We start from the raw sequence: 13875 nt of genomic DNA on the forward strand, positions 1-13875 counted from the left end.
GGAAGGCCAAGGAGGAGGCGCCCCAGATCCGCAAAAGTAGTCGTCTGCAACCCTGGCGGGACATAAACAGAAACAAAAACAATCACTCTGCCCTCCATTCTACCCACCAGAACCGTGTAACGTCCCCTGTCATCATGGAGCACCTCATCAACTTCCAACGGGAGCGAGGTCTTAGCCATGATGCCCACACCCCTTGAACCAGACGTGAAGCCCGAATGGGCCAGAAGGCGGTAGCCCCGTCGATTCATAGCACGAAAGGAGTTGCCAATGAGAGGTGTGTCTCCTGCAGAAAAACTATATCAGGTGAAATTCGTTTCAGGAACTGCAGGACCACACCCCGTTTTATCCTGTCCCCCAGTCCATTAACATTCCAGGACAAAAGAGTCAGTCCCCTACCCCCCATCATAGCCGAAAGCGATCAATCGCCCCCCCGAGAGCACTTTAGGAATAACACACCAATACTTTTGCCTTGTGGTACAAATGAACAATACCCCACCCCAACCCAACCGCCCCAACAAAACTCCCCCCTCCCTGCACCCCTGCATGAGCCCAGACAGCCCCCCCCAACTTGCAGTGTGCCTGTCGCCCCTATATAAGTGGAACTAGTTAGACCCCCTAGAGGAGGAAAGAGTACCCCCTCAAGACCCCGCACCGCCTCCGAAGGAGGGAAGACGAGTACAGTAAACGAAAGACCCTAAGCTTGGCCGAAAGTGGCGGCATCATCCGGGGTGAGCCCCGACATCAGTACCTCAGACCCGGTCCGGTGGGCAGTCTCCCCCCGCAGCCCCCCCCCCCGCCATCCCGATCATGACCCCCAGACAAAGTGTCCAGCCAGTCCCCGGCCGTTTCAGGACAGTCAAAAAAATGAGTGCGACCATCCACCTCCACCCGCAGCCTGGCCGGGAAGAGCATGGCGTATTTTAAGTTCATGCCTCGAAGCCGCCGCTTGACGCCCAGGAAACTCAGTCTCTGCTTCTGGACCGCTTGGGTGAAATCAGGATAAAAGTTCACCTCCATGTTCTCCAGCTTAATCGGTCCTTGCAGTCTGGAAGCTTGCAAAATCGCATCCCTGTCCCGAAAGTTAAAAATACGGGCAATAAGAGGCCGCGGAGGGGCTCCGACCTTCGGTCTGCCCCCGGGAACTCTATGGGCCCTCTCCACGGCAAAGAATTTACTCAGTCCTCGAGGCTGGAGATGGGTAGTGATCAGGTCCTCCACTAAGAGATCTGCCGCCGACTCCACCCGTCCCTCGGGTACTCCGATGATGCGGATATTATTCCTCCGGGCCCGGCTCTCGGAGTCCTCCAGGCGCCGATCCATGAGCGCACTCGCCTGACGGAGCCGGTGCACCTCCGCTTGAAGGGCCGCCACCTCAGTCGTGAGGCCCGACGCGGTGTGGGCCAAAGAATCGACCCGGTCGTTAGTCTTAGAGAGATCAGCTCTCACCAGGTTGACATCAATGAGGACCGCGTCCATCTTGTGCACTAAAGTGTCAAACTGCTGGCCCACCGAGGCCTTCATCTCGGCAATGGCGCCCATGACGTCTTGCAGAGACAGATCCGTGGGCAACTCCGGGGCATCCGGGGGGCACTCAGAGGACTTGTGCGATCCGCCGGGAGACCCCTTCGGGAGGGTGTAGCGGTCCATGATGTTGGCCTGATGTACGGCACCACGCCGGGTCGACTTGGCCTTCAGCCGATCCCCATCCTGCTTCGTGGCCATCGTCGCGGGTCTCACACCCGCACCAGCCACGCAGTGGAGAGCAAGCAATCAAGGCCACGAGCTCCGGGGGGCCACCCCAGGACGGCAGAGCGGGCCACAGCAGGCAGGCAGGCAGGGTCTCCCAGCGAGGTCACCCCAACACAAAGAGCGCCGTGATCCCACTTGCGAAAACGGCAAGGGGGCGCGAAAGTGAAAGTGTTGGGTACGCGACTCGCCAGGCCCAGCCCGCCGTTGTTGTTCACTTTGCCACCGGGTCGCCCCCAAACGCGAATCCGGGGTCAGGAGAGAAGTAGGCCGCAAACTTCAATCGGTGCTCACTCCGGCACCCGAGGTCCGATCCGAAAACGGGAAACGGGTACCACCTCGGCTCAGGCTCACCGGCACAGTCCCCTCAACCGGTGCAGGATGAAGACAGGATAAACGTAGGAGGTTGCGGAGGTCCTCGGGAGCCTCGCACCTACACGGCCATCTTGGTTGCGCGCTAGGCTCCTCCAGTCATGGCATGTGTTCTTAGCTATATCTACACCACAATACCAACTTGTAGAAATCTGGTAGCTTACTCAAAACAAAGTACACAGCTTTCAAAAACAGATGCCAAAGGACTTTGCATGCACACTGCTACCGCCCCAAATGGCGGCTAAGTGGTCAGCGGGGATTAATGTAGGACCTGAATCCAGTTTATATGCCTTGGGCGAAATCCCTGTTTTCCCATTAAAATTCCCTCCAAAAAAGCCATTACATTTAATCAATCGCTCTCTTGGCATGTGGAAAATACAGCAGAGAGTTTTTGTATAGTACATTAGCACGCTTGATCAAGTGTCATCAAATTAGTACGCAAAACTGTATATTTATCCAGGACAAAACAACCCTATTGGAAGTAATTATAATAGGAGTGACTTTATTTTAGAGTAGAGCCAAAAGCTTGCCTTACCATTTCATGCTCTCGTGCAGTAATGGAATTTGGCAAATGAGTTACGATCCTGTGATAATGCTGCTTCAGCAAAACTGCTATTCCTAGCAATGGCTAAGCAAGCTAGGGCTAATGTTTCAATCAATACCTTATGAAGCTCGCCCGATCAACCTCCTGGGCCTGCTGGCTTACTGTTGAAAATGCTGCAAACTGCTGCCTTATTTAATTGATAGGAATTTAAGGCTCCATCAGTGCAAAGTAATGGGAGTTGAGCATAGGTCGATTTTGCCCTTCCGAAAGGCAATTGACTGGAGCAGGTGCAGATATTGCATTCTGTGCTGGATAGTTTGACAAAAGATTCATGAAATATCTGTATGGTTTTTGGGGGGGGTCATGAAGCAGCTTACATGTCTCTTTTTTCAGGGTTTACTATTTTACATACTTCTACGCTAGGGTGCTGAAAGCAATTGTTTGTTCTCACTGGTCCACTAGTTTTTATTTCTGCACACAGTTATCCTGCTTCTCGTTGACTATTTTGCTGAGATTCAGTCAATCAGGCACTCAATCTTGGCCTGACTTCTGCACAAATCTGCAAACATGTGCTGATCACAGTGTACAGCCCCCGCCTCCTTTCCCTTTTCAATGTTTCTGCAGAAGTTGTGGTAGTTTCCTGGCACAACGTGCCCTAAAAATGGATCAATATAATCTTGGTGAGAGCAAGGAGACAGGAGAGCAATGTTCCTCTCGTACTTCACAAATGCTGGCCACATTTTTAATGGCAGACACTACATTGAAGATGACTCCACGTGGGATATGTCAGGTGGATCAGTGTACATGATGTCCTGCAGGCAAGTGGGTCCTAGAAAGCCAAGAATATCCACCTCTGTTATCTGGGAAGAAGGGAAAGGTTCAATTTTAAACTTATATTTTAGGAGGCTTATTCATACCTTTAACCCTGGACAAAAAAGTTGTAGCTGGTCTGCTTGAGTACTATTGGAGGGGAAGCTCTTGAACCTCAAGGAGAAGATCTCATTGGCATTGTTCACAAGGCACAATTTTTCAAACATCTCGTCTACAGTATTGAAAGCTGCATTGAGGTCAAGTAGGACAGAGAAAAGAGTGGATGCCCCCAATAAACCTTTTAATAGTTTGCTATCTTTGTTACAAATGGAAACACAAATTCCTATTTGTTCTCTCTGATCTGTTTTGACAACAATAAAAAAATGTAAATTGTGAATTTAAAAGCAACAGATAATCATCTCATTGAAGAGGCTTTAAGTGCTATGATAGGTAGCCCTGTTGGTTCATGTTTTCAAACTGAACATATTTTATGCATTCTAATCGGTTTATAGATTGCTTTGTGTTTGCACTTTTGCAATGTCTATTTTGACCGAAACTAACATTATTTCCATTTCATTGTCTCCTATAGTGCTATACAGATGGACTAATGTCCAAGTATGTTAAGTCCTGGAAAGTCGGTGGCACCTTGTTTTGGCGAGGGCCATTTGGAGGCTTCCCATATGAACCTAATAAGGTGAGTTTTGTTTGCAGTGTGTAAACCCCTTCCTTGCCTTCCCTTCTTACCCCATTCCACCTTCTCCTTTTTCCCACCTCCCCTTTTTCTCACATTCCCCTTCTCCTTCTCTGTGCGAACTCTACAGAAATCGCCGGGCACACTCACGTACTCAAGGTAGTCACAGACACAAAGAGCAGAAGAGTGATGAGGGAGCATGCCAGTGAGGTAGACTCCCACTGCCCTTCTCACAGGGAGCAAAGGAGCAAAGGAGAATCTTGGACACAGGTATTCAAAATTCCGCCCTAAGTGAGTTGGAAACCTGACAGGACCTTCTGCACAAACCTCTGAGAGAACCAAAGAACCGCCATTGTATCCATTACAGTAGGAATTCCAGGGATGGGAGTAACCTCTACCTCCAGGAAAAACCTTTGTAAACTGAGCCACTCAGTCTCTGGATCATCAGAGGCAGCCAGTGGAGTGATTGAGAGGATAGGGTTGGCCAACAACAAGGTAATGAGTATCAACTCTAGACCAGATAGTTGTCTGTGTACCGGGAACCCCGTCCTTCGTGGCCAAAATGAGCAAAGGGGTTTTCTCAATGATTTAGCCAGGATGTGCAGAGCACTGTCCATTAGTTCTCTGGGATGGTCACCTTTTTTGTTGGCTAAAGAGTTTACTTACCAGCTACTAATAAATATTTAATTTTTGGCTACAGGGGAGACACCCCCCGCTCTTAACCATGAAGCTAAGAAGCACCCTTTTCTTAGCCAACCATTCTTTCACTTGCATATACGTTTACACTGCTTTTATCTAACAGTTATTGTTGATACACATAAACCACTTACTTTTTATAGAAGTTTACAGTGCCTACGAGTGTGGTGAGTATACAAAGAGGGTTTGTTGGTACTGGGGGATACACCATCAGTATTAGACTACATCTTTTAATATTAGCTTGAAGAAAATTATTTTGTTTGAAGTTCTGTTTCAATCTTCTAAAGTTTTAAATCTTTTGCTTAAGCTCCTCCCTCCATTACTCAGTGCTGAATATTAATAAGCATGTATGAGAGCATTAGGCCATCATCTTCTTTATGCCACACATGCTAGATAGGGAGTTCTGTAGCCCTGAAGGACAGCTGACCAGTGCTTGGCATTTAAATCGATTGAAACATGTCAGCAATTTTCTTCATTTAAGTGAAACATTAAATTCACCTAATAACTGTGTATCACATGTTTTTAACTTGTATCAAGGGTAACAGTTAATAAAGAAATACTCTTTGGGTATACCCGTAGGTATTTTTAATTCATCTGGACCTTTGTTCTTGCCCTGAAACAAATATGTACGAAATCCCATTTATGGTTGAGTCCATTGGTGTATTACCACCTTCTCCAGTGTGATGAAGCATGCCACGAAATGTTGTGGGTGAAGTGACCCCTTAAATATCTATTTTTGAGTCAATAGCTGAGGAGGTTTCTAGTTCAAATTAAATTAAATGATCCCTCTAATCATCTTGAATACCCACGCTTCTTGTGTCTATATAGATAGCCACTTCTGACACTGAAGTGGCTGTCTCTGTCTACATATGTAGGTCGTGTATGCAAGATTGGGTATTTTGATAATTTTAGCATGTCTTTTCAATGAATGTATGACGTTACTACGCCATCTATTATCCCGTAGTAGGTTACAACGCTGACGTTACATCGTCCGCGTTGTTACCATGCATGGCTTTACATTGCAAGTCGTTTCTACGACTTGCGCTAGATGGCGAGCTGGACTTAGGAATAGTATTTATTACTATTCCTACTCCAGTTAGCGCAACAGCAGGGAATGTGTTGGATTTATAATACAACACATTCCCTGGTGTTGCGTGCCATCTAGCGCAAGTCGTTGAAACGACTTGGGATGTAATGTCATGCGTGGTAACAACGCGGACGATGTAACGTCCGCGTTGTAACCTACCCGCGTGGTATTACCAGCGTTGTAAATGCTGCTTCCCCTTTTCAGTGCACATGAGCATGGTATAAATGACTGCAGAATACTGATTGCAGGAGCTCACATCTTCCTCCTTCAGCCACAGACCTGAGCGATTAATGATCCAGAAAGTTGGGATTCCAACAAGACAGTACATGGCAGACCAGCAGTGTGAGATGGAACCTTACTGGTGGTCCTGTTAGGACACAAGCCATCTTATTCACCTCGAGTGGAAGCCACCGGTGAGCCGAGGTGTGAAGATGGCCCCAGAATTTCACAGTCTAAGTAGAAGGTGGAAGGAGAACTCTACCTTCTACAATACTTAAAAGTGAGCTGACACATTGCAAGTTTTTTACGGGCTTTAGATGGGATTTTTGGAGATTTAACAGCCACCTATGAACCTGTATGCAACTTTATACCTTCTCCTTGCCAGGAAAGATATTACAAACAGACACTGCATGAACAAGGCAATGGTCCAGCTATGGGTGAAGATTTAATCACTTGCCACTGACCTTTATGAATATTCTCCAGGAACACTTCCCTATGGAAGAGTTGTTTGTTTTCCATAAAAATGACCTGAGCAGAATGATTTGTTCCTGTCCAGCCACCGTAGGTTCAATACCCAGCACGAACAGGAGAGGAAATAACAACCCTTTTAAGTGCTGTGTTCAAACTCAGTTGGCGGGTGTAGCATCCCTTTAGTGACATGAGTGACACCAGTGAGAATGTAAAGGCGCTGAATCACCTGCATCATTGCCCCTCCGAGCCCCATTATCATCAGGGCTGTTCAAAGATATTTCGACTCTAAGGAGTCAAAAGCCTTCCGAACAGAGTGACCATGGCTCTTGAAATATAATCACTGCTGTAAGCTATCATATGAAATAAGTGCCATAGATTGCATGTTACAAACCAGGGCTGATTGCCCTGGCCATCTTTGGAATGTTGGCAATCAGCCTCATGGGAATTACCGAGGCTACAACGTTGCTGCCAGAGTGGCCTGCATTATCCCCATATATTAGCCATTTACCAGGTTTAAGTGATAGAGATATACGTGCATCTGTCACAGATGGGCGCAGCTTAGGCGCGAGAGCTTCCTCTTACCTGCTGAGATGGTGCTGCGCCAGCGGGTTGGTGACCTCCTGATAGAAACTGAGTGGGAGTCCAGACATTTCTGACGGTTCTGGAACTCCTTTGCAGAATCATAGGAAAGCTACGGAAGTCACTGATATGTCTTTCTTCCAAGAAGGATCTGTATATGGTATGCGCCACAGAGAAGTCAACAGTGTTTCTTCTCTATGCGGTTAATTTGAACAGTGCCAAAACCATGGAGTTTCTAGGCAGCAAATATGGCAGTCGAGCACACACTGTTAGCTTAACCATTCAAATGATTCATCTGCTTTCATCAGCCATGCCTGTAACACACATTTCTTAATCCTAGATGTAGTCATGTTTATATGCCGTCCAACCCGCCTTCCATGTAACACCTATCATTATTATACCATAGCTTTGCCACACACAACGCCTGTCTCCACCACCCTCTTTGATGAAAAAGACTGGCAGTGATAGTACGTACAGGGCACGCATACCGTTTGTAAACATCAGGTGCACGTGGTGTCAGTGTCTTTCAGTGCAGGTTTGATGCAAGCTGCTGTTCTGTTTAGGCCTTCCCAATTCAAGATGGCTGGTGGTCTAGGTGGCCTTACTGTGCCTGGAGGGAATAAATGTAGGGAAAGAAGCAGCCACAATGGTAGGATTGTCGAAATGAGTGTGTCTTACGAGTGATTCAGGTGGTGTCTTCTGGGGTTGTTTAATGGGGTTCCCCAATACCTGAAGATCAGCATAGACATATGTCAGCTTCCTATAAAATAACGGGCGCTTCCTATGAAGAACTGGAGCTGAAAGTTGAATAAATGTTTTATTGAAAGTGTTATTAATAAAAACTGCTGGCATAGGAGCGCTGCAACAAAGCTTCTGAGTGAAGTCCTGCTTTGCCTTCTTTTCAGCATGGACAGCTTCTGATGCTGGCGGCTGGCACTGGGATTGCGCCAATGCTCCCCATCATGCAACACATCACCGACAACGAAGACGACGAAACCTTTGTGACCCTGGTTGGATGCTTTAGGAATTGTAAAAATATTTACATGAAACCTCTGCTTCAAGACCAGTCTCTTTTCTGGAATGTGAAAATCTTTTATGCACTGAGCAAGGTAACGTCCCCTATGTTGTGCTTGCTGTTATAAAGAAATGAATGGGCGCAGGCATAGGTCTTGTATTAAGGAATGATGCTTTATTCTTCAGATCCAAATCATTAGATACAGGTTAACAGGAGATGTTCTGTTCCTTCTTATGCCCCACCAGGAGCAGCGTCCTCCCTGCTCAGCCCCTTCTTACCAACTGATCCCACTAGAATTCCAACCACCCTCAACATTCCAACATACCTCATCAAAGACTGAGCAGGCAGGCAGAGAGCCAGAGTAGGGAGAGTGTAGAGAGAATAAGCACATCACAACACATCCCCCCCCCTATAATATTTGAAAACAATCAACAAGTGTTAAGATAATACAACACTCACTGAGCATAGGAGGATGCATTAATAACAACTAATTAAACATCACCCCCCCAGCGATAATGATCAAAACAGTAAAATGCATGAAGATAAAATTTAACACACATTTAGTAGAAAAGAAAGATGAATAACCAACACATTAAACACCATCCTTCCCCTGATAATGATCAAAAACAAAATTGCAAAATAATCATGAAAACTCAGACTACAACTATGGGTACAAGACACTACACTACACCCCACAACGTACCCATTGTGCCTCATAAAAAGACACAAGACTGCGGCAGAAAAGGAATCTACAACCCTAAGCTGCACAACCTAAAACAAAACAGATCTGCCACTAAGACAAATCTAAAACTGAAACTAAGTAAGTCCAAACTTACTTTAAGACACAAGCAAACCTAGGGCAAATTTTAACCCCAAAACTCACGCAAAACTAAGGGTAACCATAACCCAAGACAAAATTCAGGGTATCCCTTAACCCACAACACACTTGCAAAACACTATGGGTAATTATAACCCAAGACAAATTTAGGGTAACCTTTTTAACCCAAGACACACCCTCACGTGGGTGACTCTAGACCATTTAGGGTATCCTTTAACCCAAAAACACACTCGCAAAAGACTATGGGTAATTATAGCCCACGACGAATTTTAGGGTATCCCTTAACCCTAAAACACACACTCAATATACACTATGGGAATTTATAACCCATGTCAAAATTTAGGGTATGCCTTAACCCTAAAACACACACACACAAAACACTATGGGTATTTATAACCCATAACCCTTTTTAGGTATCCTAAAACGTAAAGACACAAAATTTGTGGAAATAAAACAAGAGATAAACAAGAGATAAACCTGAGATTACCACCCCAACGTCAGTGCTAAGAAGTGCTCCACAACGAAAAAACATACAAAGTTACAAGTCCCCAGTGTCCACAGGGTGCACATACCAAAACACTTGACAGATGAAGAAAATCATGAAGACACCGCGTCGTCACTGGCACCCATGTCGACATGCAGGAAACTTTATTGAAAAAAAAACGCAAACACGTTGGTTGGCAGGAAGACACATGAACACGGCAACTCCGCGCTAATCAGGAACCTCCAAAAAGAAAAGCAACAGCGGACGCCAACCACAAAATGGCGGCACGCTGTCGACGTCGTTGCAGAGTGGCTCACGGCGCGTCGGTGCACACCGCACGTCCCAACAGCAGCCAGAAAGCACAACAGATTCCACCATCGTCATGGAAGTCACGGACGTCAGCGATGAAACAGCGCGATCTCCAAGAGACAGGTAAGTGTCCACGCGCAAATGCCGGTATGTTTTTAAACCTCAATTCAACTTCTGACCGTTATAGCCACCATCTTAGGTCGTTAAATTACCACCACAGCTGTCACGCGCCAATGCTCCATGTGAGCACGCGTGGGTTCGAATCCCATCCTCGTCGCCAGTGTTATAAAGAAATGAATGGGCGCAGGCATAGGTCTTGTATTAAGGAATGATGCTTTATTCTTCAGATCCAAATCATTAGATACAGGTTAACAGGAGATGTTCTGTTCCTTCTTATGCCCCACCAGGAGCAGCGTCCTCCCTGCTCAGCCCCTTCTTACCAACTGATCCCACTAGAATTCCAACCACCCTCAACATTCCAACATACCTCATCAAAGACTGAGCAGGCAGGCAGAGAGCCAGAGTAGGGAGAGTGTAGAGAGAATAAGCACATCACAACACTTGCTATGCACTGACGAGCGCCTTGCGTCCGCATTGCGTGACTCGAGGGTGTTGTGAGTCAGTGAGTTTGATTTGCTCCGGCATGCGTCAGATCGGATCAGGTGGGCAGCTTTATGCCGCCTACGTCACAGATGGCACAAACACCCTTCTCTATTATTAACTAATCCAGAGCTCTTGCTGTGGATGGAGCCCGCTTAATTCTTACCTCTACCTTAAGGCATGCCCTGAAGATTTTTCTGTTGCAGCCTGGGCGTATTTTATTGCCTCAGCATTTCTTAGAATACTCCTGGTTTACTTCGACTGCACATTTTTGGTTACACTTATTAGCCGATCCCAACTATAATGATTTATCACGTGATGTGCATAGTTAGTGGGAGCCGTTTTCCAGGCTTAATCCTTCAAAGTTTCCTTTCCCGACGGTGATAGAAATAAAAACCAGCATTGGTAAATGCATTACGTTTCGCCCTGGGCACAAGTCCTAAAAAAAGAAGTGGGGGGACTAACCTAGTTAGGCAGTATGCCAGTGACATCACGGCGCGCGACATCACGGCGCACAACATCGGTGTGCAACATCACGGCCCATGACATCACAGTGCACGACATCACAGCACATGACATCACACATGGCATCACAGGAATTGACATCATAGAAAGGGGCATCACAAGCCACAACTTTACAGGAAGTGGCATCACAAGAAGTGACATCAGATCTAAAGCCCTCACATATATGTTTAGCAGGTCTATCATGTGTACGTTTGAGCGCATTGCGAGGATAATAGCACAGTGAGCTATGGAAGATGATATGTGACTTCTACACCTTGCAATCTCCCAGTTTTATGTAACACAACCTGTACATTCATTTACAAACATATATTATTGTACATGTAATATGAACGTGTTGATGTAAAGCCCTCTGACACCCTGCATTGGAAATAGTAGGGCTATACAAGAAAAAATAGTGGTACTTAAATTATTTCAACGCCTCCTCAAGGGAAGTAAGCTCTATATAAATGCAATTTGTTTTGTTGTAAATACTGGGAAAGACCAACACATCTTACAGTCGTACAGTGCACGCATATCTCCTAAATAGGGACTGAACGAAGTGAAAAGCTGCTTCTCTTAAGTATGTGTGAAGTGCTAACAAGGTGTGAGGCTTTGTTTCCCCTCTGCTTCATTTGCATCAGGTGTGAGGCTTCTGGCTGCTCCCAGCCAAGAGACTCGCACAAAAGGAGGCCTGATGACCCCTCAAATTCGGCCTTTATTAAGGGCCCAGGAGGAGTCTTAAGTAAGCTCCATCCTGTCCCCGCCTGCACGTTGTTGCTTGTTGCCGAAGGGAAGCAGACAACATGCAGGCGCTGCTGAAAGTGTCCTGGTGTTTGGAAATTACACCGGGATGAGTTCAGCTCATTATTTAGTAGAGCCAAAATTCTGGACAGGGTGGACGACGTTCACCCTGTGAAAATAGTGGGTGGATACCGTCCACCCGCGTGTACCCCCGACTTGTGCCCTGGTTTCGCCTATGTGATTAATGAAAAGCTGTTTTTTGTTGTAAGTTGTAGCTTACTGACTAGTTGTACAATGTAAGTTACTGAAAGTCTGTTAAAGTGTTATGACTTGTTTACGTACAAAAAGGCAATATATTGTGCTGTTACTATTGGTATAGTGTGGGTAAGTAATAGCAAAATTTTGAAAAATGAACGAGGGAAATAGTAGAATTAATTGATGTAATAGCAATATTATGAGTTTAGAGGAGTTCTGACAACGTTTGGGCCCGGTGCCACTGCACCTGCTGCACCATTCAAACCATGCCTCTAGTGCCAGCAAGATAACTGCATTTGTTACTGCCTGTTTAGTAGTAAAAAGTATCAATATTTGGTGTTTAGAGGAGCTATGGCAACTTTTGGCCCCGGTGCCACTGTACCTGCTGCACCATTGAAATCATGACCCTAGTGCCTGTAAGGGAACTTCACTTGTGACTGCGTATTTAGTAGTTACATATAGCAATATTTGGTGTTTAGAGGAGTTCTGGCAAGTTTTGGCCCCGGTGCTACTGCACCCTTCAAATCCCGCTCCTGCAAGGTAACTGCAATTGTGACTCCCTGTTTAGTAGTCAAATATAGCAATATTATGTGTCTAGGTAAGTTCTAACAATGTTTGGGCCTGGTGCTGCTGTACGTGCTGCACCATTCAAATCATTACCCTGTTGTCTGCAAGGTAACTGCACTTGTGGCTGCCTGTTTAGAAGTAAAACATAGCATAGCTCTTGTATAGTAACTTTTTTTTTTACAGGGTTTTATGTAGCGCCAACTTGACCCGAAGGTATCGGCTATTGGAGCGCTTTACACGAGCACCAGTTGTGTTACATGAGGACACATTCATTGTTGTTAGGCATTGGGAGATTACGTAATTTGCCTAAAATCACAGGATGTTGCGCGTTCTTGCCGAGACTTGAACCCGGTTCCTCATATTTGAGGTCGACCACCCTAGCCGTTAGGCCAACTCCTCTCCCCTTTAGGCCAACTCCTCTCCCCTTTATTTTTAATGTGCAATGTTTATTACAACATTTAGAGTTTGATTATAATGACCAAATAGATTAAGTTGAAAAAATCAATCCGATAATGCCTACGAAGGGCAAAGAATGGTACTGAGCACGAATAGGAAATGCCACAAATGTTCTAAGGCTAAAGCATCTGCTTTACACAACTAAGTAATACAAATCAAGCATTCCAGTATACTGTTAGAAGCTGTCTGCCTTTTCTGTAGGAAGAGATCTTATCTTGACAGTGAATGGTGCTTAAACAGTGGGAACAGCTTTAGTAAAAGTAACATAAATGCGTACAGCCAGGGGAAGTTAACAAAAAAAAAGGTTCCACACAAATGCGAATGAACACAGTAATTCGGCTATGGGAACTGATAAGAGCCCCCATTTAAGATATATTAAATACAAGATCTGCGCAAGCGAAACTTGAAAAGAGACCACAGAGTTAACCTTTCCTTTTGCTTATCAAATTATGTAATTACAATTTTGTGTTTGGTCACTCTGAATTCCTAGCCCCGCCATTTTGTCTTCATAGACGTTAACGCTGCCAGTTGCAGAAAATAATAAATATTGCTCTCTGAAAAGGATTCACCTTCATAGACCTTTATGGGACAGATTCTACATAAACTTACTTAAAATGTCCAATATTGAAAACAGGACATCCCACTGCTCCGTTGGTGTAATCATACCTCTCAAACACATAGCCAACAATGTTTTGCAGATCATACTGTCATGCCTCACAACATCATGTGCGGCATGGCGATGCTGTAGTTTAGGCACCCACTGAATGTAGGGCATACAGTTCTACCGATGAGATCAGTGTTCTTTGTTACTGATAAAATACTGTATGTTTGCCTCCTAAATGGACTATAGCAACAAACATTTAAAAGTGTAAAGCCTGAGAGTTATGGACA

The 13875-nt window shown here is 45.5% G+C and overlaps 1 protein-coding gene across 6 annotated transcripts in view; it reads left to right on the forward strand.

Annotated features, from left to right (window-relative positions):
* CYB5RL (cytochrome b5 reductase like) overlaps nt 1–13875 on the forward strand; it is a 160350-nt gene that overhangs the window by 144356 nt on the left and 2119 nt on the right. For all 6 annotated transcript variants that reach the window (XM_085602567.1, XM_085602566.1, XM_085602570.1 and 3 more), the window contains 2 exons: nt 4062–4166; nt 8121–8324. In XM_085602567.1, the coding sequence (XP_085458693.1) occupies nt 4062–4166; nt 8121–8324 (309 nt within the window). The remainder of the gene's footprint in view (nt 1–4061; nt 4167–8120; nt 8325–13875) is intronic.

The sequence above is a fragment of the Triturus cristatus genome, chromosome 4_2 (assembly GCF_964204655.1).
Source record: "Triturus cristatus chromosome 4_2, aTriCri1.1, whole genome shotgun sequence".
NCBI classification, from domain to species: Eukaryota; Metazoa; Chordata; class Amphibia; order Caudata; family Salamandridae; genus Triturus; species Triturus cristatus.